This window comes from Corylus avellana, chromosome 6 (genome assembly GCF_965113065.1).
Source record: "Corylus avellana chromosome 6, dhCorAvel1.hap1.2, whole genome shotgun sequence".
Taxonomy (NCBI): domain Eukaryota; kingdom Viridiplantae; phylum Streptophyta; class Magnoliopsida; order Fagales; family Betulaceae; genus Corylus; species Corylus avellana.
The window spans coordinates 3,517,209-3,544,394 of NC_142495.1; the positions used below are offsets into that span (position 1 = coordinate 3,517,209).

General features: G+C 38.0%; 4 protein-coding genes, 1 long non-coding RNA gene and 1 other non-coding gene across 8 annotated transcripts; 2 read left to right on the forward strand and 4 right to left on the reverse strand.

The window, feature by feature from the left end:
- Window positions 1-1,245: 1,245 nt before the first annotated feature.
- LOC132186948 (patatin-like protein 2) lies at window positions 1,246-2,936 on the forward strand. The gene is made up of 6 exons (XM_059601076.2): window positions 1,246-1,383; window positions 1,494-1,675; window positions 1,750-1,942; window positions 2,034-2,195; window positions 2,297-2,608; window positions 2,692-2,936. Exons 1-6 carry the CDS (start codon window positions 1,270-1,272, stop codon window positions 2,914-2,916), a joined length of 1,188 nt encoding a protein of 395 aa, XP_059457059.2. The 5' UTR covers window positions 1,246-1,269; the 3' UTR covers window positions 2,917-2,936.
- A 4,514-nt stretch (window positions 2,937-7,450) lies between these two features.
- On the reverse strand, window positions 7,451-12,807 carry LOC132186947 (peptidyl-prolyl cis-trans isomerase CYP40). 2 transcript variants are annotated; one of them, XM_059601075.2, is made up of 10 exons: window positions 12,344-12,807; window positions 11,213-11,713; window positions 10,887-10,974; window positions 10,726-10,778; window positions 9,788-9,892; window positions 8,802-8,877; window positions 8,287-8,324; window positions 8,079-8,169; window positions 7,902-7,965; window positions 7,451-7,681 (listed from the first exon to the last, which is right to left on the reverse strand). In XM_059601075.2, exons 1-8 carry the CDS (start codon window positions 12,530-12,532, stop codon window positions 8,116-8,118), a joined length of 1,104 nt encoding a protein of 367 aa, XP_059457058.1. In that variant the 5' UTR covers window positions 12,533-12,807; the 3' UTR covers window positions 7,451-7,681; window positions 7,902-7,965; window positions 8,079-8,115. The 2 variants fall into 2 exon arrangements, with proteins under 2 accessions (XP_059457058.1, XP_059457057.1); XM_059601074.2 differs by having other exon boundaries at window positions 7,902-7,996; window positions 12,344-12,806.
- Window positions 12,808-13,835: 1,028 nt separating this feature from the next.
- Window positions 13,836-15,482, reverse strand: LOC132186550 (peroxidase 10). The gene is made up of 4 exons (XM_059600527.1): window positions 15,261-15,482; window positions 14,873-15,064; window positions 14,607-14,778; window positions 13,836-14,372 (listed from the first exon to the last, which is right to left on the reverse strand). Exons 1-4 carry the CDS (start codon window positions 15,480-15,482, stop codon window positions 13,966-13,968), a joined length of 993 nt encoding a protein of 330 aa, XP_059456510.1. The 3' UTR covers window positions 13,836-13,965.
- Window positions 15,483-17,472: 1,990 nt separating this feature from the next.
- On the reverse strand, window positions 17,473-18,059 carry LOC132188385 (uncharacterized). Its single transcript, XR_009440879.2, has 2 exons — window positions 17,873-18,059; window positions 17,473-17,768 (listed from the first exon to the last, which is right to left on the reverse strand). It is a non-coding gene; the product is annotated as an uncharacterized LOC132188385 (long non-coding RNA).
- A 1,258-nt stretch (window positions 18,060-19,317) lies between these two features.
- TRNAR-UCG (transfer RNA arginine (anticodon UCG)) lies at window positions 19,318-19,391 on the forward strand. The gene has a single exon. It is a non-coding gene; the product is annotated as a tRNA-Arg (tRNA).
- A 390-nt stretch (window positions 19,392-19,781) lies between these two features.
- Window positions 19,782-27,023, reverse strand: LOC132187723 (mitogen-activated protein kinase kinase kinase 5). Of its 2 annotated transcripts, none has more exons than XM_059602139.2 (11): window positions 26,247-27,021; window positions 25,115-25,750; window positions 24,948-25,035; window positions 23,388-23,450; window positions 23,128-23,291; window positions 22,844-22,919; window positions 22,055-22,114; window positions 21,856-21,981; window positions 20,683-20,892; window positions 20,504-20,604; window positions 19,782-20,342 (listed from the first exon to the last, which is right to left on the reverse strand). In XM_059602139.2, exons 1-11 carry the CDS (start codon window positions 26,699-26,701, stop codon window positions 20,147-20,149), a joined length of 2,175 nt encoding a protein of 724 aa, XP_059458122.2. In that variant the 5' UTR covers window positions 26,702-27,021; the 3' UTR covers window positions 19,782-20,146. The 2 variants fall into 2 exon arrangements, with proteins under 2 accessions (XP_059458122.2, XP_059458123.2); XM_059602140.2 differs by having other exon boundaries at window positions 20,160-20,298; window positions 26,247-27,023.
- Between the last annotated feature and the right edge of the window lie 163 nt (window positions 27,024-27,186).

Here is a 27,186-nt window from a genome sequence, read left to right on the forward strand (position 1 = left end):
TTTTCTATGTTGGACCGACGAGAAATAGCAAGACAAAGCTATAGAAAGAAGACCGGCCGGTTGCCTTAATTTACCATTTTGAACTCATCCTCATCCAATTAGACTAAAAGTTAATTACTCGAGTCAAGTGGATCTGATTAAAAGCTAAAATATGCAACCATTTTGGCATGTGCTCAATCGCTATAATAACATAATCTAAGGCCTAATTATTGGTAAGGGCTAGGCCTTTTAAAAAGAAAAGAAAGAAAATTTATCTGGCCAAGTAAAAACGTTGGTGCCCCATATATTCTAGGCTTCTAGCTACCTAATCACTTGAAAATGGCGTCCCACCAACTTGGCTTATTAACAAAAGACTATGCATCTCTCTGTGCTCCTAGAGCGTTGACGTGGAATACTGGGAAGTCTTCGTGGAGGGCGATTTGATATATATATATATATATATATATATCTACCTAATCACTTGAAAATTGTGTCCAACCAACTTGGCTTATTAACAAAAGACTATGCATCTCTCTGTGCTCCTAGAGCGTTGACGTGGAATACTGGGAGGTCTTCGCGGAGGGCGATTTGATATATATATATATATATATATTACATCATAATTAAATATTGCCACACAATGCGGGAATTATTCAATAGTCCTTTAATACAAGATCAGAGAGATGAATATTTACTTCTATTTTTTTTCCATTTATCAGTAAGTTTGATACCTGAAACAAATTAATTTAAGTTAAATATATCAAATTAAAATGATAAAAGGCTGGTTGATTTTCTATGATCCGGGAAAATAGTTTTAGAGGGGAGAGGAGAGGAAAATGATGTTAATTTGAAGAAAAATGTTTGGGGGTAAGATGACTTCTATTTTTTTGAAGTCATTTATAAACACGTGACGGTTATTAATTATAATATTCCCGCGCTTTCACATTGGGACATGACTATTAAAAGTCACGTAAAAAAAATATAAAAATGAGAATATAAGAGAAAAAGTGTCTAAATGGTGCTGTCCCTTTCACTGGTCCCCAAGTCCATTCTAATTCGAATTCTGTACTATGAATGACGTAGCATGGCCATGGAATGCTGACGTTGTATTCCACGTTTATTGGTTTTCTTAAGGGGCTATTAGCCAGAGTTGTATTCGCACATGCGTGGGCCATGGAAATGGAATGCTTTCAAGTCTTCTTTGAGCTCTTGTGATAAAGGGCATTGAACTGAGATTGATTTGCTGGAGGACACGAATCCAGCATCAAAAGAAAGCTCTTTTGAATAAAAATGGCGACTGGTCTTGGAAAGGGCAAGATGGTGACTGTGTTGAGCATTGATGGAGGTGGCATCAGAGGGTTAATTCCAGCCACCCTCCTCAGCTTTCTTGAATCAAAGCTTCAGGTACCTCGTGCTTCACAATCACCAACCCATATATATATTGCCATGCCACCTCTTCATCGATCTTTTCGTTTTCTTTCATAATTTTCGTTTGTCGTCTATGGCCTCTTTAGGAATTGGACGGGACCCATGCAAGAGTTGCAGATTATTTCGACATAATTGCAGGAACAAGTACAGGTGGCCTAGTCACCACCATGCTTGCAGCTCCTAACAACGACAACCGTCCCATGTATGCTGCAAACGACATCACCAACTTCTATTTAGACCACTGTCCCAGGATTTTCCCCCAGAAGAGGTAAATTTTTCGCCATTTTTAATTAAAAAAAATGGTTCAACAAATATTAATTAGTTGGGGTTTTATGGAACCAGTTTCAAACACCCTCTGAGTTCATTGACAAGCATGTTCGGTGGCATGACGGGGCCAAAGTACAACGGGAACTACCTGCGGGAATTGACAAACGATCTACTTGGGAACCTAACTTTGAAGCAGACCCTAACGAACGTGATCATCCCAGCCTTCGATATCAAGCTCCTCCAGCCAGTGATCTTTTCAACCAATGATGTACCAAATTCTTGGAATTTTATGGCTACATATATATACAATTAATACCAAGTTATATATATATATATATATGGGTCCTCTTTTTGTGCAGGCAAAATTGAATGATTTGAAGAACGCTAGGCTAGCGGATGTTTGCATAGGCACCTCTGCAGCCCCCACTTTTCTTCCAGCACACTACTTTGAGACAAAGAATGCCGAGGGAAAAACTCGCTGCTTCGATCTCATTGACGGTGGAGTTGCTGCCAATAACCCTGTAAGCAGCAAGTTACCTATTTTGGTAATTTAGAGGCACCGCACATTTCTTGACTTTTTGGGACCAATATTAATTAAGTTGGCAAGCTCTGTCATCCACAGACTATGATTGCCATAAGCCAGATTTTGAAAGAAACGTTGCTGCAAAACAGTGGGTTAAATGATGTAAAAGCGGCGGAGTACGGCGAGGGAAGGCTAGTTCTATCATTAGGGACGGGAGAGGACAAGGTTGAAGAGAAGTATACGGCAGCCAATGCGTCCAAATGGGGTAAGTTTCGTTGGGTGTATGACAAGAGCAGTCGCGCCACTCCATTCCTTGACATATATGGCGATGCAAGTTCTGATATGGTTGACTTTTACGTGTCCGCGCTCTTCCAAGCCCACGACCGTAGGAACAACTACCTCCGTATTCAGGTACGTATATTATATATATACCAAATCAAACATTTATTGAATTAATTATTTTCGACATAATTAATGAATATTAATAATTATAGGATGACAATTTGACCGGAGATGCGCGGTCGGTTGACATTGCGACCGCCGAGAATCTGGAAAGGCTTGTGGAGATCGGGAAGGAGCTATTGACGAAGCCAGTGTCGAGGGTGAATTTGGAAACTGGGAGGTTCGAGGAAATTAAGGACAAGGGTACTAACAAAGAAGCGCTTGCCTACTTCGCCAAGCTGCTTGTGGAGGAAAGGAAGCACAGGCAAAACCAGTGAAAGTCATGCCGGCCGGGGAATATTATTTCACTGTATTGGGTTGATTTATAAATCTCTCAATAATATCTTCAAATTCATGGTCCTAAAACTACATTGAAGTTTTCTGCAGTGATAGAATACGTACACCAGGTGATGCTTCATCAAATCAAAGTCACATTATAAATATCAAGCAAGCAATTTTTAATGTACGTTCTTAAACTATAAAAATTTACAAAGTAGGATTTTTAATTTTTAGCCACTATCAATCAACCTTACTGTTTAATTTTTTCGTTAATTTAAATGGCTAGCATGTAAAATACATGTTCTACCCCATCAATTTTTAAAAAAATAGAGCTATGCCCCTCGTTTAAAAAATTAAAAACAAAAACAAAATATTCAAAAAAGTTTTTAAAAAAGGGTAAAAAATCATTTTTAAAAAAACCTGGTCATGGTCACACATATATACTCAACATGGTGCTTTAGAACCTGTTTGAAATTACGATTGAGAAATAGAACTTTTAAATCAAAAAACGCTTTTGGATAAAAACCTCATTTTTAAGCTTTTGCCAAAATACGTTTTGGCAATTTTTATGCTTTTTGGACACTTAAAACTACTTTTAATTTTTTTTTTACCAAACTAGTACTTTTTTTCTTCAAATGAACTTTTTAAGTGTTAAAAGTACTTTTAAGCCCCTCAAACGCAATCTCAAACAAATTCTTAGTCATTTTTGTTTCCCCAATTATGATTTAATGGAAATGATGAATGGTCAAAAATGGGGTAATTGAAAGAGGCTCACACATTGCAAAATTGAAAATTAATTGGTAGTTAAAAAGGTAAGTGAAGTTTTACTAAATATGTTAAGAAGTTTTCCCAAATATGTTTGTTAAGGTGCGTTTGGTGTTGTTAGTAGAATAAGATTCTTCCAGTTCATACGAATTAGAATTAGATATAGTGGAATAAAGTTACATGCTATATAGTATATATACCACTTGAATAACACTCTTTCCTCAAAGCTTTTCCCTTTTTTTCTTTTTCTTTCCAAAGGCAAGTATTTATCGTTAAAAGCCACCGTCCCTTTTTTGGGAGCTACAAGACATAAAAAAACGAATAAGAAAAAGAAGAAGCTGCAGAATGATTTTCAAGCCATTTTCGTCCAATTGAATCAAAAGGAAGTTGTTTAAGTGGAATCTAATAAAGCCAGATCAGGCACTCGCAGGTATTATTATGTCGCATGCTGCTTCACGTGGTCGATCTGCCTATCTTAGACTTCGATACCGATCAAAGGCCTCATAATTCCAAGAAAAACTATAATTCAGGTTGCAAACGAACACTTTTTTTTTCTTTTGGGGTACTTCAGAATATATTACCTTACAAGTAATGTTGAAATAAAGACGTTTGTCTTTTCAAAGATGATATGATTTTTAAAATTATCATCGAATCAAAATTCAATAGAAATTTTAAAAATCGTATCACTTTTGAACAAGATGAAGACAATTTTTCCTTCTAACATTACTCTATTTCGTATTAATTCTCTTTAAATCTTATTGTATCATTACATACTTTGATGGACCTCATTCTACTAGAAAATTAGAAATAAGCTTGGCTTGTAGATTGTTTTTTTTTTTTTTTTTTTTAAGCAAATAAGGAAAGGGCTACATGGGAGAATCTTTACCACTTCTGATCTGAAAGAAAGAAGAAGTGGGAGATCCTAACAACGAAAAAGAGGTGGGCTCCCCAACAACAAACCAAAAAGGAACTAAAACAGTGCAACAATAATTACAAAGGGTAGAAAATGGGTCAAACAAGTGACACGGTCCTTTCAAAGGGCCGCACATGACGATAATAGAAGCTAAAGGGGCACAGACAAAATCTGAGCCCCCAGCTTTAACCAGCAACATAAAATACAAGCCCAACAGAAGCCACACAAGGCATAGCATAAAATTAAAAAGCAAGAACATAACACCAAACCCAAAAATCACAAGCATCAACGAAGTTGTCGGAGAAGCCACATTGACGCGAGGCAAAACGGAGGAGGAGCGGAAGGAGACGACGGGGGGCCGGAGTGCCGATGATGATGGAGGAAAGGCGCGATGGAGGGCAGATCTGGTGTAGAAAGATGGATCTAGCACCAAACAAGCTAAACCCAAAAACCAAAACAGATCCGGGTGGAGGTGACGATTCGGCGGAACAAAGGAGGCGACACGACGGCTATGGAGGCGAAGATGATGCAATATTGGGAGGAGGGGGGATAAATCGCACAAGGCGACAGGGGTTAGAGAAAAACTCAACCCAAGAAAAACCACAGGCAAAATCATCTAGAGGAAAGAAAAACAAGGAGGAAAAGGGGGGGGGGGGGGGGGGGTGAGGAGAGGAGGGAGGGAAGAGGTTCTTCCCTCCTCCCAAACCAGGCAGCGGCTAGGTTAGGGTTTTTTTAGGAGAGAGGGCTAAGCGTTTTTTCAAGAGGAAAAAAAGGAATTCAGTCAATCTGCTTGTAGATAGTTAAGTCATTATACATATTTTCTTTCGTTATTTCTTCATAATATCAAAGTCACCTTTATGTGGCTTTGTCTAGTGTATTAGGAAACCACATTATTTTTTTTTCACATGCTCCACGTGCCTCCGTTGTTCCTCACATGCTGCCACATTCAGCGTTTGCACTGTTTAGCCTCGGATTGAGGCTGCCAACAGGGGCGGAACTACTTAAGAGTGACACGTTAATAGAGATGCATTGTCCGTTAATATTGCTACTACGGAGAATCTCCAAAGGCTAATGGACCTTGGGATGATGGGAAGGAGGCGAGAACGTGGTGCCAACAAAGATGCTCTTGCCTACTTCGCCAAATTGCTTGCATAGGAAAGGAAGCTCCGCCAAGGCCAATGGAAGTCCCTGAGGAACATAATTGTTATGTGATTATTTATCTAATATTGTTTTGGAGCTTTCTGATCATGCTTTGTCCTATCCTTCCAACATTAAAAACAGTAAACAAGAAACACAGCATGGTGTCTTTATTTTTTTTTTTTGCACTCCCGGATGTTGCTGCAATCGTTTAACTGCTTTCATCCTTTAAAATTGCATTTGGGAGCTTGCCATTTGCCAATGCCTTACAATCATGCACCGGAAGAGCACATGCAATTGCACATTATTATTGCCAAAATATAAAGAGCACAATATCTACTTTTGTTTAGGAATCAATACAAAGGGAAGGGAAGGAGAGGGGGATCTTTGCCGCTAGGTAGTCTGAAAGAGGAATTGGGATACATTGCAGTGGAAATGCTTCCAAAATAATGAAGGAAAGCCGCCCATTTTGCAACTAAATGTGCTCTTTCGCAAGAAATATACTTGCTAGCTTCCAAAATGTGCGGCACAAGTTGCACACAAACCCAACATATAGGACATCTCCTCAATAGGAACCCGGTGAAAACAACAAAGCCTATCTAGTCTAGGATTTCTCAAATAACTCTTCAACGGAAGAAAAAGGTAAATTGGAGAACATAATGAGCAAAAACAGTATATAACTAGACAGTGGAGGCATAAAATTCAAAAGAGAGTACTCAAACAGTTTCCTTTTTATGCAAGGAGCAAATGGAGTTATATGGAGAAGAGAGAATATAGAACCAATCACACAAAGCAAGAGATATACGAGAAAGCCTTGGCAGCACATTGGAGAAGGCTAAGATGGCTGAACTGATGAAGATAAAGAAAGAACTGAAAAGAGCTAAAGACAGCGCCACCCAGTCCTGGCTAGACTCCAGGCCTCTCATTGACGAGCTTGACAGGCTAAAATCCGGCCTTGCAAGTGCCAAAAACCAATCTACAATGTCAAAGATCGCCATCTCAGAGATCGAATCACAACTTGAGAGCACCAACGCAAGCATTAAATCCAAAAAGGAAGAAGAGATCAAGGCGACAAACATGATCAATGAAATAAGCCAGGCTTTGGATCAAACACGTGAAAAGCTGGAAAGGCTCAAGCAGGATATAGATGAAGAACAGCAAGCAAGATTAAAACTGAAACAAGTCCTGCAGGTAAGGAACCAAACTCTTTGGACATTACAACTCATGCTTCGTGCTGCACAATTAGAATCAGAAGCTTGCAGAACATCTGAAGCTGAAGCACTTTACCTCATCAACCGTTCAGAAGAGGACAATACTATTGTTCAACTCAATCATGAGGACTACAATGCTTTAACAAGAAGAGCTAAAGAAGAAACATCACTTGCAGATTGGCGTGTTTCTGTGTCCATGGAGCAGAAGCTTGCTGCCGAGGCAAGCCGAAACTTTGCTTTAACAGGTCTAAGAGATTTAAACTCTGATAAGAATTTGCAAAGGGGGGCAGTTAAAGAGGAAGAGATAACTGAAGATGGATTCACAAAAAGGGAGGCAGAAGAACAAGATCCAAGCATGAAAGTGGGAGCTTCAGTCAACGACAAACAGAATGCTTTCCCTAAAGCTCGAGACAAATTGCCAGCTACATCCAATCATAGAAAACCACCACAACAGTTCAGAAGATCAAAAAGTAAAAACAATAGAAAGTTAATTAAGAAGAAGAAGACGAAGAAGAAGAAGAAACCATCAATTTTACATCAAATAAAAAGTTTTTTTGTACGAAAGATAACAAGATTGTTTAGATGATTCAGATGAATATCGTATTTGGCAACACAGTTCCAGCCAGAAATAATGTGCTATTAGACTGGTGTGACAAATCACAAAATAGGTTCAAGCTGAAGTTTTTCTGATTCGTCTCCTCATGAAATCTGCCAGTCTATCCTTGCCCCCAACAATGCCTGAAATAAAACAAACTCTATAAAGGATGAGAAATTGTGCAAACAATTTCTACCAGGCAGGTTTCCTATTCTGACAAAATGGCTTATTCCAACCAGCAAACACATACAAAAAAATTGACAGATACAAAGACCTCTCATATCATGGATAATTTGTTACTGTATTTCATAAAATGGCCATATAATGATATGATAATCTTAGCAAGGGGCAGAAAATCTGTACCTTATGTTAACTAAAGCCAATTAATGTCTGCAAACAAAAAGCCTGAACCAGCTGACTGTATAACCTAACAAATGCTCATCAAATCAAAATCAATCCTGCCAGAGAGAAGGCAGATTATACTTCAGAACATGAATCGGATGTTACTCTCAAAATTCAAACTCGGAAAGAAATTCTCACCTAAATGTGTTTGGCATATTAGAATACTGCAAGAACTCTATTGAAACATTCTAGAGTAAGCCTTTTTTTCCAGATCACGTCTATCAGCAATCTGTAACCATAATGAGCTCTCAAAACTATATCCGAATACAAAATTATAAAAGAAGAAACCATAATGAACAATGGAGAAAGTCACATCTAAAAAACATAAAATGTGAAGTTCAAAGACCTTCTTCCTTGCAGTGGCAAGCTCTTTCTTTATTCCTCCTGCAAAATGGAGAACATGATGTACACTCAAGAATTTAAGACAATATTCAATAACTCAAAAACTTCATTTGGTGATCATCTGCTGCAACTTGAACTTAAACTTCTAGAAACATAACAATTTGCTCATTGCAGCACCTAATTTTAGGAGTCTGAATTTGATAGGCATAAAAGAAACTCATTTTCATGTCATGTTCCAGCATCACATCCAACATTTTTTTCCAGCAAGACAAAAGCAACAGCAACATATAATGAGATTACAGACATGAAATAAGAATCCTCTGAACCCCAACCACCCCCCACCCCCACTTCCAAATAAAAAAATAAAAAAAATTAGCACGCTCTTATGAACACAGACCGGAAAAAGGAGGAAAAGGGAAGGGAAGGGCCACAGGTCCTTTCTAAATGACTGTCTAGTCCTTTCTAAATGACTGTCTACCATATTAAACTCGGGACTGTCAGCCATTAAAAGTCACTAACCATCATTGGGCTCCAATTCTAATGCCTTCTTGAAGCTTTCAACTGCCGAATCTACGTCATTTAAGGCCATATATGCCTGACATTGGCAAGACCACAATACATATATTAGATATTACTTCACACACAAAAATAAATAATTCAAATGTTTGAAGGGATAAAAGAAATGAAAGAAAATCACGAGATCACTATGAGCCCGTAACAGACAATTCATGTTGAACAGATCTAGAATTGATATGACAGCATGCATAGCAAACAGATGATGTAGATTGAAGGTTGTAAGGTAATTAAGGAAGAGAGTGTCAAATAGGGTAGAGAAAATCCTAGCCGCCCAAAGAAACAGAGGATATTTCCGAAAAATACTGAAATATTATTCACAAAATCAAACACTGAACTTGGCCCACAAACCAGGCTTTAATAGCTCCGGAAAACCAAAAATGGCAAAAGTCTAATTCTGACACAAAATCAAGGTGCGAATCAAAATAGGGATTTTGCCAAAATCTGGTGAAATCCAGTAAAATCCCTACTAAAACGCAAACTGAAATATTTCCTAAAATGGCAAAAAAATCTCCATGATGTGTGAGCTGAAATAAAGTTTCCAAATTGGGGTCTTACACACGATAGCAAAAATTATGCTCAGTTTACTGCACGCTGTGCGTTATTGCCCCAATTACACCCAATCATGCCAGTTTTACCATTCTTGCATTGATCCTCTCTGTCAAGGTATTATAGGGCCATGAATTCAGCATCACTTCTTTGGGCAGCTAGGGTTCTCTCTATCCTATCTAACACGCTCTCTCTCTTCCTAAATTACCTTACAACCTTCAAGCCACACTTTTTGTTTACTATCCTACGCTGTTAAATCAATCCTAGGTCTGTTTAGCGTCAACCAGTGAGATAAGGTCCATAAGCTTGTCATACGTACCAAACTTTCTTACTTAAAGTTCAATAGAAGATGAACTAGTTCCTAAACAATGGAAGATACCAACCTGGCCTTGGCGAAACAAAGCTTTCACATTATCCTCATCATCACGAATTGCAAAGTCCGCGTCCAACAATGCTCCTTTTAGATCTCCTAATTTCAATTTACAAGCCTAAAGCAAGCATGCCAAGCATTAGTAAGTTATGTAAAAGGAAAGGAACCTTAGTAATGTAACAAGATTATCAATCAATAACAACGAATATGAAATCTATGAGAAAAAAACATTGTCATGAGATATCATCTCAAGTGAGTATTTCTGTGTATGGTGCATGTGACCATGCAAGACAATTAATCTAAACACTACAACATCTAGTAGAATTGTAGATTGTGAAGATATTAGCACCTTCACCTGCACTAGAAATAACAGCAACTAACCATCATCCAAAGGTGAGAAGATAGCAAAATTTGGTTGCTACAATTATGACATGTAATAGGACAATAATTACCAGGTGCAAAGTGGGATGATATACTATTTAGTTTGGCAATCAAAACAAACAGGTAAGAATAAGATGCAAAAAAAGGAGAGACAGACATTAAACTTGAGATTCTTACTTAAGAAGTCAGATGATAGGATCAAATTAAACTATTAGGACTAATTAAAGACATCATTTGGTGATGTCAGACGAACAAATATTTGAAATTTCACTGGAGTTTGAAAGTCAAAAAAAGGGTACAAAAACAACAAGGCCATCAACAAATGGTCTCCTAAAAAGGAGATTCAGTTTTTCATCCAGGAGGCAGCATTATTTCCAAGCTGAGTCACTATTGATCTCCATACTTGTGCTTGAGTTCACAAACAATTCAAAATAGCAAGTTAGTTAGACCATTTTGGCTAATTGAATTCCTGAATTTTTTTTCAACTCTAATAACAAATTATGCCTGATCTTTCTAGATTATGACAGACAAATGAACTACTTTTACTGAATGGAAGATAAGTAGACTTACAGAACTATTTGTAAATATTTGAGACTTTGTCTTTCGCAACAATGAACTTTTCTCTGTGCAGTCACAAAGGTAAACCCATCAGATGGACAAAAGCAGGCAATATAGCAATTTCAATAATCCTTATAAAAAGATGTCATCACAAAGAAAAAATTGTAGTTCACCTTGATCAATGTCTTCCTTTTCCCAGCATATATCCACGTAGCGCAAACCTTTACGATACTTTCTAAGAGCATTCTTATAGTCTTGCTTCTGTATGCGGGAGAAGTCAGGGAACATCAAATTAACAGCAGAAAAATAATCAGTCGAGCCAAAGGAAGCCAAAAATGAATTTTGTTGACATATTTATATGGCATGAATGACCAAAATAAAGGTTTACGTAACATTGTTACAGAATATGGAACGCATGTTCTACAATTTCCCTTTTTGACCAAATATATAAAACAAAGTGAATATATATGTCAAGAAGAAACAACTCTACACCATCTACCTTGTAATCTGCATTTCCAAAACTCTTAATGTCATCTACAGCTTTCATCCACCAAGAAATTTCATCCGGTTTGGTATCAAGGTCAGCAGGCCAATCAGCATATGTATCACCATCCTTAAAGAAGTTCGATATTCCATCATCTGTACCCTCAGGAATTTCGCCACAATCCACAATGATAACATCTTGAGTGGGATAATCACTCTCTCCAGTTGTAACATGCTCGATTGAACGAACCAAACCCATTCCTTTGATTACCCTCCCAAATACAACATGCTTTCCATCTAGATGAGAAGTGCGAGTTGTAGTAATAAAAAACTGGGATCCATTGGTGTTTGGCCCTGAATTAGCCATCGATAACATCCCTTTTCTTTCATGCTTCAACTCGAAGTTTTCATCTTCAAATTTCAAGCCGTAAATAGATTCGCCTCCAGTGCCATCCTGAGCGGATATGTCTCCACCTTGAATCATAAAACCTTTGATGATGCGATGAAAATAGATCCCCTGCAGTGCAGATTATGCTACTATTAACAAAACGAGTAAGATTTTCCCTAGACAAGACCTTACCAAAGAATAAAAAAACCATATGAATTACAACAAAAAGTAGTGCACTTCACAAACAACCAAAGCGAGGTGATTCGCTTCTTAAACATTCTAGGAAGAGTCCATGAACACATTAAAACGCATCTGCTCCTTAAACAACGAGCAAATGCATGTGTTTGTAAAATGCCTTCGATTTCACCATTACCATCACTATCAAGTTAAAAAGGACAATACAACAACAAAGACGACTACAAATTGATAGTGGTGATTTATTTATAGATAATTAGCAATAGGCATTCATAATCATACCACGACGCATTGTTCCTTAACTATCAATTACCTGGACCATTCTCGAATATCACACACGCTTGCAACCACAAAATTATGTAACTATATAATCAAAATCATTAGTAATAAGACTATCAATCGCATCAAAACTGAATATAATCAAACTATAGCAAATGCATGCGATTCTCTCCCCAATACCAAAACATTTAGTAACTCAGAAACAGACATTGATTACCAAATTATCAAACTACAAAAGCAAAGGGAGTTAGAGAGAGAGAGAGAGAGAGAGAGAGAGAGAGAAACCTTGTAGTGGAGGGGAACACCGGTGTAAGGGCCAATGCCTTTCTCTCCGGTGCAGAGAGCCCTGAAATTCTCGGCGGTTTTGGGGACCACATCCTTGTAGAGCTCCACCACCATCCTCCCTTCTAGCTCTCCTCCTATGCTTATATCCAAGTAGCACCTTGGGTTAGGATTAGGGTTAGGGTTCACCATTTCTCTTTCTCTCTGTGTCTAAAGCCCTAAATCCTCCTTTCTTATTTGAACACTCGTCAGTGCCAGTCCTTGCGGCAACACTCTCTGCTCTGTGCTCTCTCTCTCAGTGGCTGTTGCTAAAATGCGCGGCGACGCGCATCGTGCGCTTTCTTGAAGGAGTATCGATATGGTGTGGATGAGGTGTACGTGTATCTTATCTTAGACGTTAGTAACCGTTTGATTGGATGCAGTCCTAGGTAGAACCTTCTGACTCCCAGGTAAAGCAGAGTCAGAGACCCAGAGGTCACTCTCTTCAGAAGCGATGAGTTGACTGATGCGTGCTGTGGATCAATGGGATTTATTTTGTTGCCGCCTGGCAATCACTTATGGAGCTGTCAAACACCGATTGGCTTAACTTTTTAGCCGTACCTGGTCATGCGTAGTACGGTAGGCTTTTACTTAGAAAGTTTTTCATTATTTTTTTAAGAAATTCTAAAATCTAGTAAAACTTCCAACATTTTGCTCATCAAAATTTGGGGCAAAATGCACATGGCCCAAGATGATGTAAAAGGGCACATGGCCCAAGTTGATGGCAAATGGCACCTTGCCACCTAGGATTTTGATGGCAAAAATATGAAAGTTCTATTAAATTCTAGCATATCTATATTTCGGTCACCCCCTAAGTTCCAAGGGAGTGGCTAGGGGTGGCTCGGCCACCCCGTTGGAGCCAAGGAGGTGGCCGAGCCACCCCCATCCAGCCAGATGCAGGCCACCCCCAATTTTTTTTATTTAAAAAAAAAAAAAAACATTTTTTTATTTTAAAAATAAAAATAAAAAATTAAGTTGGTGCCACGTGTCAATATTTGATTGATTCACGTGAACTTTCGTTAAGTCAACTAACGGTCAACTGACAGATGACTAATTTGATCTATTATCAAAATCACAGGAACCTCCTGTAATAAAAATCAAATCCTAGGGAGAAAAAAATAAAGCATCTAAACTCCATGAGGTATTTAGTATTTAATCCTAATTTTCTTTTGTTTTTTTTAATGTTCTCTCAAAATTGATCAGATTTTTAAAATTAAAAGTCATATCAATGAGAAGAAAAAACAAAAAGGACATAGATCTTCTTTGTGTAAATATATATATAACAGAATTGCAATTTGCAGTTGTGGTTTCAATTTTATGCTTTGCTAATTGCGCAATCTTAATAGCAATTAATCCTACTCATTAATCAGATATACTGGCCAGGTTATGATAATATATGCATGATAAATATAATATAATATATATAATTAATCACTGATATTGCTAGTGTCTCAATATTTCTTAATTTCAATACTAATCAAGATGGCTTAGAAACCTGCATTTTATTCTTACTGGTCACAGCCTTTTAATTAATTAACACTTTTAGGCGATAATCTATTTCACATACACACACGTACACTTTTGAGCTAGTTCACCACCCTACAGTTCTTCCTAATCTCTCCACTTTTGCCTGTAAGCACACCAATGTTGGCCAGCTTCACCATTGATGCCCCAAAATCCTTGGAGAAAAGTAAAGGCGACCTGCTATAGTCAATGACCATTGGAGCAGTTGTATTGTCCCCCATAAGAGCTTGGTCCGACCGAAGTACCCCAGAATTGTTGACAAGGTTTCTGAAATAGACGTTATCAAATTTGTCCGAAGTGAGGGGATCCAGGGGAGCCAATTTGGTGTCTGAATCAGCCTGGTCTGGGCATGTGGTCTGCAACTTTTGTAGGAGGGACGCGTCCAGTGTTGGATCAGGTTTACCATCAGCATACTTGAAGAGCCTTTGCTTGAATGTAATGCATCGAGCAAACCCAATAGTGTGCGCACCTGTAATGCATTATCATATGTATGGATTAAATTAAAGACGATAATTGTTGCACCCGAAAAGCAGGCTGAGCAAACTTTCATTGGACAAATTATGTAAAAACATGCATGCAAGCTTATTATATTGGATTGAAATAGAAGAAGACAACATGAAGAAGGATAGGAAGATATTTTTTTGGCCTCTGTTTTGGTAGAAGTAGTTCAATATATATGATAATATGGTAGGTAGCAAATTACCTGAGAGCACGACTACATCCTTTACATCAAGCCCCTTTGAAGTAAATTTTGCAGTGATGTCTTTCACTGTCTCAACAGGACTTGGCAATTGCTCGTTAGCTGCATTCTCACTTGCTGTTGTGCCATCTCGGCGACCCAGGGGTAGAGCCCAAAGATATTGGCGACCAGCCAGCTGAGAAAAAAGATTTGTAAGAGAATTTGAATGGTGTTAATTTCTTGACGTACATAATTAATAACTTGAACAAAGTGTAGGAGTTAATCCTTACAACAGAAACAGCTTCTCTTGCTGCAAGAGTTAGTATATCAGTACAGGAAACAGTGGATGGGCAAGCTTTCTCCAAATTAGCCTTAATCATGTCAATCACCTCATAACCTCTAACTGAATTTCGATTTGGCAATGCATTTTTCTCCCCCTTCAATGTGTCCGTGTCATCAAGTAACACTGACCCATCACATCCCTTCGACACGAGCCAAAAAAAAAGAGAGTTAAAAAACAATTCATATTAATGCTTTTCCAAATGTGAGATATTGGTTATATATAAAGTGCTTATAATTTCTTAGAACCCTCTACTTATGACTATTATATTGGTTTTCTAGCAGGCTTAGAAAAAGTCAACAACTAATTAAACATAACAGGATAATAGGTTTAATTACATTTACAAAACAATCATGGAAGTGAAGCCGCAGGAGAGAGGCTGCCATCCTCGTATCATTTGCAATGGCTGACAAAACACCATCTCGAACAATATTTGTCAGGCTGGGACAAGTGAAATCATAGAATTTATAATCTAGTTGACAGGATGCACGAGGGCTTAGGAACAAGAAGCAAAACAAGCAGGCAATTACCAAGAGACTTTTGTGGAGGTTTAGATCCATCTCTTGAAAGTGCTCAATAATATGTTGTGGTAAGCACAAGCATTTATAGACAATATTTTTCCCAATTAATTAACTTTTGTGAAGAGTGGCAGAGCCACTAGGGGAGTCTCTATCTGCTGAGTTTGGTACAAGTCCACATTCTGTTAATGGGGGAAGAACTCAGCCCACCCCATGTCATTGAAAATTAAAACTATTCTAAGTGGCAGGATGATGTGTTGCACTAGTACAGTATTAATAACACTCTCAGGCTGACTTCATTTCCCCATGTGAAGAAAATTTGCAGTTTTCTTTCTCTTTTTTCTCCCAGAGTGGGAGTTGGAAGCCATCTTTAGTCAAAAATCAGATTTTGTAGGCCGAAAGTGCTGTACATACATATGTTTTATGTTGAGTGGTGTAGCATATACAATAGAATATTATGGGGGATGGTGAAATAGATCCATCGAAGACTAGAATTTCAGCTCATTCCATGCAAGAGAAGTGATAAGGTAATACAAGTGGAAGGGTGGGGAGATCAGGACTTAATTGATCACCACAAGAATGTGAATATTTCTCATACAACAGTACTGCTGTTATTATGGGTCAATCCAGATTCTTCTCTGTAATGGCTGTTGGTGGCTGTCATTTGAGCAAGCATTAACAATTTAGATTATTAATTAGATTATTTTTATTGAACTGACAATAGTTTTATTTTACTTAATTGACATATATAGCACATTAATTAAGATGTTTGGGTTTTCATTGAACCTAAATGTCTGCAACCCCAAAGCACTATCCAGGTCAGCATTCATGTATGCATCTTTCTATATTGGTTGTTTGGTGAAAGATTGACCAAGTTAGTTAAAAGTGCAACTAGAGGGCTCCCATGTAGAACATTTGGCCTAGTTTTATGTGCCTTTGGCTATTCCAGCAAAATTTAAGAAAGAATGGGCTTCTGATCAGTTCCTCCATGGTCCCTTTTCTTAAGATAAATAGTGAAGGCTGAAGATGAAGATGAGAGATATGCCATTTGGGCATGCAATTTTCAAGGATTCATACGTTGTACATAAGAGTCGGTTTAGTCTCACGATTTTACAGGTTAAAATGTATTTTTAAATAAAATTACAAAAAGTGTTACTCCAACAGTAATCCCCCGATTAAATATGTTTATGGGGAAGTTTTCTCATTTCACGGAGCTAATGGTTTAGATAAGCCATTATTATTAAAAAGAAAAAAAATATCAAAAGGCCAACTAACACCGTTATAGTTGTTAGTATGTATTAGTCTTCAATTTTTGCAATATCCTCTTAGTCTGCTATCAGAGTTGTAATGCCCCATTCCATAATCCAAAATAACAAAAATACCATCAACCTAACATTTCTTTTCACTTTTTCTAATTTTTTGGACTTTTTCTCGGTTTTTTTTTTTTCTTTTTCTTCTCATTTTTGTCATTTTATGGCCGAATGGGGAATGGGGACATTGCAACCCCAATAATTAATTAGAGAGATATTGCAAAGAAAGAAAAAGTAGTTTGATGGTTTACCCTCTTTTCTTTTCTTTTCTCCGACCTTCGTTCGCCTTGGACAATCAGAAGAAGTTTCAACTTGGCCAGTTTGGAGTCCATAAGGCTTATACAAGACTGGGAAACAACAACGGATTTTTTCCGTCTAATTCAGCCATTTTATTGCAGAGATGAGAAAGGATCCTTTAGTTTGTTTTGGGTTTATTGTTGGAGATTTCACCCCTTTTTCGTTTTTAGGGGACGCGAAAGGATCCTTCCCTCTAACCCCTTCCTTACTCAGTTAAAAAAAAAAAAAAAAAAAAAGCCTTGATATCAAAATTTTCCCTTTTCAAAATCATCTTTCCCCTAATAAGCTTGGGAGTTGGATCCATAATCTAGTTTGTCCTATAAACAAAGAAATTACAACTCTCTGATGATTGTCCGAGTTAATCTGTGAACCTTGTGCAGGCATATGGGCGTAGGTTATTCCTTTTTTTCCTTCTTTTCCAGGCAAAAGGGTAACCCTAATTCATACACTGAAATTGCACATAAAACAATGCAATAAGTAGGTACAGAAACTTAGACATTAGGAATTTAAGGAACAACGACTTTTCCACAGCAAATTCCCACATCAAAAGCCATTATTTAAGTAATTATACTAACAAAAGCCATTGTTTTTTTCCTTTTTTTTTTTTTTTTTTGTTGGCCAGGACAATAGAAGTGAGCAAATTGTAATACTCTCTAGCTAACAGAGGTTACAGAACAAGTAATCGAAGCAGCTCTCTGTGCAGTCATAACAGCAAGAACAACTGCAACCCACCAACATAATCAAATGATTGACAAATAATGTTAACAAAAGTCCAATTTTTTAAGGATTCAAATAAAAAAAAAAAGAACAAAAATAAGTTGTTACCAGTCATTGACGGCCTTGTCTTGTTCATCTCCTTCAGCCTGGAACTCGAAGTTCTTGCTAGAAGTCTCTATGGCTTGTGGAGCCGGTGGTTCCATCTTTTCTGTCTGTGTCTCTCTGTCTCTCTCTGTGTGACTTTCTTTTGGGATGTCTGGTCAAGCACTAAACAATGAGTGGAGAAGAGATATAATGTTGGGAAGCACGTGAAGCACTTGGGTCGGCTGTCAGAGATACGCCAAAAGACTTCACACTTTCCAATTTGCAAATTGATTATTCTTCCTTGATTTTCGATTGGTTCAATTAAGGACAAACAAAGAATCATGCTTTAAGAATTTGATTGACCAAATTATGATGATTCCACTGATCACAAATCACATGACTACATAGAGAGGTAGAAACCGTCAAAAAAAAAAAAAAAGTAGCATAGAGAGGAAGAAGTTACGTATGAAGGTGGTCCTACTAATTAGATCCTAGCCGTTGATGGTTCTCCATCACCTTTTCAGTGGACAATCCAACGGCTAGAGACGAGCATCTAGAAAGGATTGGGAAGAAAAGGGGTTGACCACCACAGGTTAAAAACGAAAATAAAAATCTCAAAGTATTGGTTTTACATGTTTATAAAAAAAAAAAAAATTTTAAAAAGTGAAAATTATAAGGGACCATCTGATTCAGGAAAGGGGCTGTAGAGTCAATTGCTATGAGCAGCTTAGGGTATGGGTCACCTAGTCGCTTAGGGTATAGGTCACCTAGTCGAGACACAGCCACAACTCGTCTACAAGCAGCCTAAAAGTAAGTATAAAGGGACCATTTGTGTGTTACTCGTAATTTTAGAAGGTATTTTTGTATTCGTTTAAAAATAAGATAATTTTTAGAGTCATATTATTATTAGCAGAAAACAAAATAAACAACTTCTATCACTATTTTCTATGCACAAGAGAGTTTAGTGTTCCTTTGATGCAAAATACAAGGTTCAACATGCCATGTACATCTCAATTAAAAAAAAAAGGTCATGTACATCTGACTCAGAAAAGGATAGGCATTAATTTTGATGGGGGCAAGTCTAGCCCAGCCAATAAATCCACGACAAAGCCAAAGCCACAGCCAAATTAACTTACGTATGAAGTCCTGCCATTCCCACCATACAGCTTAAAGACTGTTGTCATTCTTTCTCTCTCTCTTTTTTTTTTTTTTTTTCCTGTTTTGTGTAAGCAGCTTATCCTCCCTCACATGTATTATACTAATACTTTTCCTAGAAAAAACAATGGGGATCCAACTTTCATGCCTTTTGACTCAGAGTTGGTCGTTGCTGGTAGCTATTGGGTTACGGAATGGTCGAGTTGGTTTTGGCTAGAAGGGGTAAAACTGTAGAGGGAGAGAAAAACGAAGAGCTGAATCGTTATCTATTGTTTGGATATCATGTTTAGTACCGTCACCTAGTTCATCAAAGTGACCGCATAGCGCAGTGGATTAGCGCGTCTGACTTCGGATCAGAAGGTCGTGGGTTCGACTCCCACTGTGGTCGTTTTGCTATTTCATTTTCTTGTAGCAATTGTTTTGACCTTTTTGTTCCAATAATTTGTCTTAAACAAGTAAGCATTTTCCTCTGCGTCTGAATAAATTCATTTATCTATTGATTGTTTTTGGTAGGAAGCTACGAAATTTATTTATTTCGCCATCTGTTGCAATTTCAGTATAAATCACAGAAGTCCTTGGTAGGCATGGCTTTTAAAATTATTAAGAACACATAGAGAACAGTAGTCCTTCTAGCATTGCTCCTATTGTTTCACTTGATCCGAAGATGGACCACTTACACATAAAATTTGCAACCCAAGAAATTAAATATCACTGGCGGAAGCAAATTAAATAAAAAAAAAGTGACACCAAATTCCTGGTAAAAAAGGAGAGAACAATATAGATCAATTATTTCAACATCTATTTCTAAGAACTCATTTTTTGAATCCAATATACATGGATGTGAAATTAATTACATTCAGAAGGTAAGGTTGAGGTTAACTCCCGTAATTGCTGAAGCTCTAAATCAGAGTATTGTCTACAGAAATTGCTTATAAAATTCTCATGCAGACAAAACTTCCAGTAGTAAGAAGCTTTTATAACTTCAAGAGGATTGTGAAGATGCGGAGAACCTATTATCAAAACTCTCAACGGCCAAGCCAACTACTAGAGCATCCATGAAGTCTATATTACAGTTCTGGAGCTGCGTACATATCAGCAAAATCCATGACGAGAAGGCAGCAGCAGTTCTTCCTTTTCTGCAGATTATCTGAAGTTATTACTCTTTTTCGTGCCATGGTTGAAACCGCTGGAAGCACTTGTAGAAGGGCTAGGATGGCGTGTGTTGCAACTTAAGTGTGGTGGAGAAAAACTAGAAAGGGGCTCGAGGGTAGAGCGAGGAGAATGACGGGACGCCACTGTTAAGTCGGAAGTTTCATGATGAGATTGTTGGCCAGTCTCACTGGAGAAAAAGAATAATGCATGAAGCTGGAGTGGCAGTCATGCAAGAGAATGTATTGAAGTTCATGGTCTCTTCTTTTTTTTTTCTTTTTTTTTCAGATATTTATGTTCTAAATTTGCAATGACAGTATGGGAGAAGGTAATGCAGAAAGTCATTCTTACCTCTCACAAGCCAACTTTTCTTTTGCTATTTGTGTGCTCGGGAACATTGGAAACTGATCGCGTTTATTTTCAGATAGCTCTCTTGGACTAGGGGGTTTATCCTGTCAAAGTAAGAGACAACTATAATACAAATAACAAAAGTTGAGCCAAAAAACAAATGAAGTGCCATTTATATTTACCGTCAAGTTCTTCCCATTAAATGCTGGGTTGCCAGATGGGACATCAAGCTGCTGTGAGTTTTTCAGGAACCGATGTTCTAGTAACTTGGTCGCAGACAGTCTCTCTGCAGGATTTCTCCGAAAGCAGCACCCTAAAAAATCCTTCCCATCGCATGACAATGTCTCTGGTATGGGAGGGGTATCCCTCAAAACCTTGAACATGGCCGCAGCCTGCATCAATACCATAAATAAAACTTAAACAAGAGTGGGAAGATCTAAATGAAAATAATACAACTAATGAAACTCCAACTACAATATTCCATCCACCATGCTAAATCCAGAGGCAACAGACAAAAGCTACAGTTGAATGCAGAAAGCAAAAGTTGGCAATGTTACCAAACTCCACAGAAGCGAGTAAAAAACATGCAATAAAGAAATAACATGGTGCCCCATTACCACACTTCAGCATCTCCCACAAGTAGACAACTATACTGCAATGCCATCAGATACAACATAAGATACGCTGGTACACATGCTTCTCCCTCACCCTTTAGGAACCCACATCAGAAAGCTGAGAAAATTAACTTCTAAGTTATTTGCTTTTGTGCTACAAGCACAGGACATAAATCCACTCTCTCTCTCTCTCTCTCTGTGTGAGCATTTCTTAGACAAACTACCAATTTGGCGGGACATGCCAGCCATATTCATTTCATAACTTACAAAAAACGATTGCCAAGTGCACCCCTCTTGATCTTGTAAACACACTGCCAATACAACAAGGTAATTTGCAAAACACTACATTTACAAGAAAAAATTTTTAAGAGAGAAAAATCCACCAACACCCCCCTTGATCTTGTAAGCAAACCTCTCCCAACACCTCTTTTTGCAAAATGCACCACAGAGATTCCATACAAGACCATAAGTAAAACACACTTTTGATATGTCAGCAGTTTTTTGAGGCGGATGCCCATCATAACAGAGGAAGAAATGAGGAATGTACTTATTAAATGCAAAGTGAATCAAACAACTATCCAACCATATAAAGCTTAGTAAACTGAATATGAATTGCAACATTTTCTTCTTCTTTTTTCAAAATTCCATATGCAAAGAGACATCAACTTGTATTGTAATACTGCCGGTTAAAGGTTTCATGACAAATAAAGCACATAGACAGAACATTAGGTAGGTGCGTACCCCTTCAAACTCACTCCAAGGAGGTTTTCCGGTGAGCATCTCAATAATAGTACAACCCAAACTCCAAATATCAACAGCAAGAGCCAGATCAGAGCTGGAATCTTTCTGCATCACAGCTTGCATGAGCTGCAGATAGACAATGATGTCAGTATGGGAAGATACAGGAAAGTAACAAATTCATGTAGCAGCAACAAGATACCTCTGGAGCCATCCAGTACGGACTTCCCTTTAGAGAAAGATCAGCTGCTTGTCCGGTAAGCTGTGCAACAATTAAGTCCTATTATTAGAAAAATAAACAAGAATCCTATAAAGTATATTATAATGGAAACAACAATAAAAAGAGACTAAGAACGGTTGTAATGAACATGTTGATACATGGAAATTTCTAGAATTACGTAATCACCACCAAGCCAAGTAAATAACTTGTAAGGGGTAATTAGCTACTGGCAATATCAACAATATCCTAGTAAAGGATTCACAAGTTTAAAAGCAAGAACCTGATCATCCACCTCAATTGAATGGATTTGAATGAAATACAGAAATCTATGCAAATATTACAATTTGAAATATTATACAAGAACATTCTTCAGTAAGTTGGCATGCTGCTTTCACATAACAGGGCCACGATGTCGCACATTTACATGAGCACAAGAACAACAATCTTCACAACCATAGGCTAAATCTTTAAATTGAACATTTTAGCATACAAATGTCAATTTATCTTTTTTAAACTTCTTCAACAAGTACTAAAAATATTCTATCATGAGAAAAGAAGGAACAAGTACGTGTAGTCAAAAACATTATCTCTACAAAAGGTCAAGGAGATGGGGGACTATATTTTAGGTGAATCTATACAGTAAGAAGAAGAAGAAGAAATACCTTCTACTGTATGTAAAAGGAAGAATGACCATATTGAATGAGAAACCATTGTGCAAAAGAGAAGTAAAACACAACTTGATACATAAAAAAGAAGAAGAACCCAACTCACATGTTTAGCCATGCCAAAATCAGCAAGCTTGACAACTCCACATGAATCAACAAGCAAATTAGCCCCTTTGATGTCCCTATAGAACAAGGGGAAAAAATTAAAGTAGACACCAAAAAAAAAATGTCGGGAGGCATATTATGTCATTAAAAAAATTAGCCCCAAGACTACTTCCGCACTGAATAAATGCATAAAAGTTTCAGATTCTTAAGATTCATAACTCTAGCTTGCAACACAGAGTATATGCCGAGACTGTTTCAACAAATTAAATCAAATATGAATTGTACCTGTGAATTGTCTTCATGCTATGCAAGTAGGCCAACCCAGAGAGAATATGGCGAGTAAAATGGCGAACAACAGATTCCGTTATGGCTCCACAATGTTCACGAACATACTTATTAATTGAACCAGGATGCACGTACTCCAGATATATATAAAACCGGTCTTCGACCTGCATATGCACAACGTCAATTCCATACATTGGTTCAAGAATACTCCAGTTGACAAAGTTGTGATGGGTTTAACGTGCAACTGGGAGAACACTCACTATTTCACTACCATAGTACTGCACAATATTTGGATGCTTCAGCTGGCTGAGAAATTTGATTTCCTGAAATCAATAATAGGAATAAGTGGAGGCATGAGGCAAGAAAACCAAATAAATAATCATAAATATAATTGTCTTTTATAAGTGGTAAGAATTGTATAAGAGAAAAAGGTAAACCTCGTGTGCAATGGACATGTGCACAACGCTCTCATAAAGAATTACATTTGCAAAGAAAGAGAATCAATAAAATCCACAAAAGAAATTGTAGCAGTGGTGCCAAGCTTATGAGACACTCAAATGACAATCTAGTGAACACTGATTTCAACTCAACAATAGACAACTCCAACACATGATTATTAATATTTATTCTTAAATATTTTAAAGCTGAACATTTATGAAGACAAGAAGCACCTACTCCCAACACATATAAAGACCACCACCGTAGGATATGGATAACATCAATCAAAGCATACTACATCAAAAATTTCACTGGCCCAATACCAACCAACTAAAATACTCAACTAAAATACTCTAAGTCTCTAATAAATCAAATAAGTTAGGATTCTGGATAATTACTGAATCCAACATAAAAGGTGTCTGTACCATATACTGCTACTCCAGAGGTATAAGTGGTACTCTTTTTTTTTGATAAGTATATAAGTGGTACTCTTTTATAGGAACATTTTGGTCGACAAATCATCAATGCAAAAATTAGTATAAACTTATCTGTAACATCAGTAAAAGGGTGTCAACCTCAAGCATTTTTTTTTTCTTACGATAATATGTATCAAAATAAAAGGGTAATTGATAATGAACAGGATTAACATACTCTGAAGAGCTAAAAAATTCTTTGTAGAAAAAATGAAAACCATTCTTGAAAACATTCTTTTCAGACAACATGTTTGCTAAACACACAGACACACATCTAAAAGAAGGTATCATCCTATGTGATAAAGAAAGAAAAAAAAAAAAAAAAAAAAAAAAAAAAAAAAAAGAAGAAGCAGAGATAATGCACAGGATTAAGGCATCCATAGACTGCAAAACCTTCCTAGTGAAAATAAGAAGAAATAAATAGATAAAGATACAAATTGTAACAAACAAACCTTTCTAGTGAAAATGAAAGACCTTTGATGTCATCATAGGGAAAGTTTTTTTTTTTTTTTTTGGATGAATAGTCATAGGGAAAGTTCTTAGGCTGGAAAGTTAACAGGTAAAATCTTACACTAAACCACATGGTCCATTAACATTGTCCATGCAATAGTTATCCTTAAGCATACTTGTTCAACTGCCATGTCAACCATCACCATTTTCACACATTCCAGCTAATCATTGCATGCATATCTGCCACAGATTACTCATTGGCTTTTTATCTTTGTACACGAGGAGACGGACGAGCTAAAGTTTTCCCTATTCTGAGGGATAAGATACAGAATGCAAGCCAAACAAAAGCATGATTTACTGGTATGATATTTCCTTAGATCAAGAAAAAAAATGATATATTTGACAACAATATAAGTGTTTCCACAGTGAACTAGTCATGCAATCATTCTGGAGAGTAACCTGCTGTAACTGCTTCATAGACTCTGCAGATTTTGGGTCATCAGGAAATAACTCAACTTCCTTCATTGCACATAAAGCTCCAGTTTCCCTGTAAGAGGAGAGTTACTGTACTTGGACTTTACTGCAACAAAAGAGACTAACATAACAAGTACATGGAATGTATATACCTATTGGTGGCAACATAAACACTTCCAAATGTACCACGCCCAATAAGCTTCCCTTTTTGCCATTGACTATTCATTGGCACCGACTCTGGTCTAGCTATTGCTTGGGGAATGGGAGCTGACAGTGAAGGTGTGGCTGCTCCAGGAGGACGAGGTAATGGGTGGACGTTTCCAAGACAATTACTTTCACGACGTGCTGTTGAGGTTTCAAGGGATAATTTACAATGCAATGGCGATGCAGCTCCATTTGGGCTTTTGGGGTTTTGTTGGAGACTTTTCGCTCGGGGACTGTGAAGGGGAGAAGTATCAGAATTAAATGCAGAGCAATCAAAGAATGCAGGGGGAGGGAGCCCTGGAATCATTTCCGAGGTTGGCATCTCCGGAGCAGACCATGCTTGATTTCCCCTAGGAATCATATAGTAGTAATATGGAAATGAATCAGCTGCACTCTGCCTTTGCGGGCTGAGTGCAGGACTCGAGAAAGGACTATTAGGAGCACTCCTTATGGGAACACTGATCCTGAAGTCTTTTCTTGAGCTTTGTGAGCCATTTGGATGTTGATTGTCCCTCCTTGATGACCTCGCATCAACATGATCCGTACTCTTTCTAGCGTCTCTTGCGTCTTGCCTAGCAAACACACTGAAATACGACATGTTAACAGAGGCAAAAGGTCATACTGCTACTACCATTCTTCCCAATTGGGCAACTATTATGATCCAAGGGCATACGCCATATACATTTGACGCGACGGAATAACATACTTCGGCAATGAACAAAGTTACAGATGTAACTAAAATGCGCGCTTTCGGCTTACCTAATAAAACACACACAACACAACACAAGAACGCTCTTGATTCAGCTAATATAACACAACAGCCAAGAGAAAGTAAGATTTTTTAAATCCCAGACAGAACGGGAAGAAAAAAAGGAAATCCACCGAAAAGAATCAGAAACCACAGCTGATTATTCTTCTAGGAAAAAAAAGGGGGGGGTTAATGCCTTAACTTTTAAATTTATGCGAATAAAAAAAATATCCCATACAAATAACTGACATAAAAAAAAAAGTATTAAGTAATATGAAATTAAACGAAGTATACTACGCATTTCAATGAACCAAGGAAGATCAAAGAGTTACCTTCTAACAGGGGAGGTTGAGGAAGCTCGGTCTTTATCTCGCTCCTCAACGCCTCGGCCAGGCCCGGTCTTTGGCGAAGGCAGAGGGAAGTCCACGTCATCGGAACTCGGCCCCTCCTTCCGGCGAAAAATCGCGAATTCCGGCAGAGGAAGAGGCTGCGGCTTCGCCGAAAGCGTGGCAACGGACCGCGCGGTAGAGAACTCAGCGTGGCTCGGCGATAGCACCAGCTGCGCGAACCGCTCCTCCGGCGCGCCTCTTGGAGTGTCCCGGTTGTTCAAATAGCGGACCTTCCGATGGCGCGTGAGCCTCCCTATCCGGCCGAAACGCCAAGGGCCGCCTGCGGACACCTCAGTGCTCTTCCTACCCGGTGGCGATTCTTGTCCCTGAGATTTGAACGTCGCGGACGACGACGAGGATTGAGAAGATGAGAAGGAAATGTTAGGCAACCAACGCATTGTCACGTCCAATCATACCTTATACAACAGTTTGCACACAGAAATGAAATTTGATTTCAGTGAATGGATTGCGTTGATTGCAGAGGAGGAAGAAAGAGATGGTCGGGCATAAGAAAGAGGGTCCTAGGAGAAGATCCATGGAAACCGTGGATCTTCCTCGAGTGACATGGACGGTGTCCGAGTCCTTGCTTTGCTTTGCTTTTGTTTGGCTCTCTCCCTCCAACGCGCTTTACAACTTACTTCCACGCCAAACGGGAAGGGTGTGTTCATTTTGAGAGGTCAATATGCACTGCTTCTAACGAAGTCAAGGCTTCATGAGAGAGAGAAGAGAGAGAAGGGCGTTGCTGTTTTTTATTTATATATTCCGTTGTTTCTTCTATTTTGGATTGAGTTTGTTGGGCAGTTGCTATGCCCAATATATATTGCCTACCTACGTGACACCACTCAAGGTTATTTATTTTAAATCTTTTTTTCTTTTTTTTTTA

Excerpts from the sequence above, each read along its gene's own strand:
- LOC132186948 (XM_059601076.2), top strand. The coding sequence starts at position 1,270 with ATGGCGACTGGTCTTGGAAAGGGCAAGATGGTGACTGTGTTGAGCATT. Across the intron at positions 1,676-1,749 it reads AGGATTTTCCCCCAGAAGAG|TTTCAAACACCCTCTGAGTT; the intron begins GTAAATTTTTCG and ends TTATGGAACCAG. Across the intron at positions 1,943-2,033 it reads TGATCTTTTCAACCAATGAT|GCAAAATTGAATGATTTGAA; the intron begins GTACCAAATTCT and ends CTTTTTGTGCAG.
- LOC132186947 (XM_059601075.2), bottom strand. The coding sequence starts at position 12,532 with ATGGTGAACCCTAACCCTAATCCTAACCCAAGGTGCTACTTGGATATA. Across the intron at positions 8,878-9,787 it reads CTTTGTTTCGCCAAGGCCAG|GCATATATGGCCTTAAATGA; the intron begins GTTGGTATCTTC and ends TGCCAATGTCAG. Across the intron at positions 8,325-8,801 it reads AGAATTGGAGCCCAATGATG|GAGGAATAAAGAAAGAGCTT; the intron begins GTTAGTGACTTT and ends TCCATTTTGCAG.
- LOC132186550 (XM_059600527.1), bottom strand. The coding sequence starts at position 15,482 with ATGGATCTAAACCTCCACAAAAGTCTCTTGGTAATTGCCTGCTTGTTT. Across the intron at positions 15,065-15,260 it reads TCCATGATTGTTTTGTAAAT|GGATGTGATGGGTCAGTGTT; the intron begins GTAATTAAACCT and ends CTCGTGTCGAAG. Across the intron at positions 14,779-14,872 it reads CAAGAGAAGCTGTTTCTGTT|CTGGCTGGTCGCCAATATCT; the intron begins GTAAGGATTAAC and ends CTTTTTTCTCAG.
- LOC132187723 (XM_059602139.2), bottom strand. The coding sequence starts at position 26,701 with ATGCGTTGGTTGCCTAACATTTCCTTCTCATCTTCTCAATCCTCGTCG. Across the intron at positions 23,451-24,947 it reads CTATGAAGCAGTTACAGCAG|GAAATCAAATTTCTCAGCCA; the intron begins GTTACTCTCCAG and ends TATTGATTTCAG. Across the intron at positions 20,343-20,503 it reads GAAAAGTTGGCTTGTGAGAG|TGAGACTGGCCAACAATCTC; the intron begins GTAAGAATGACT and ends CTTTTTCTCCAG.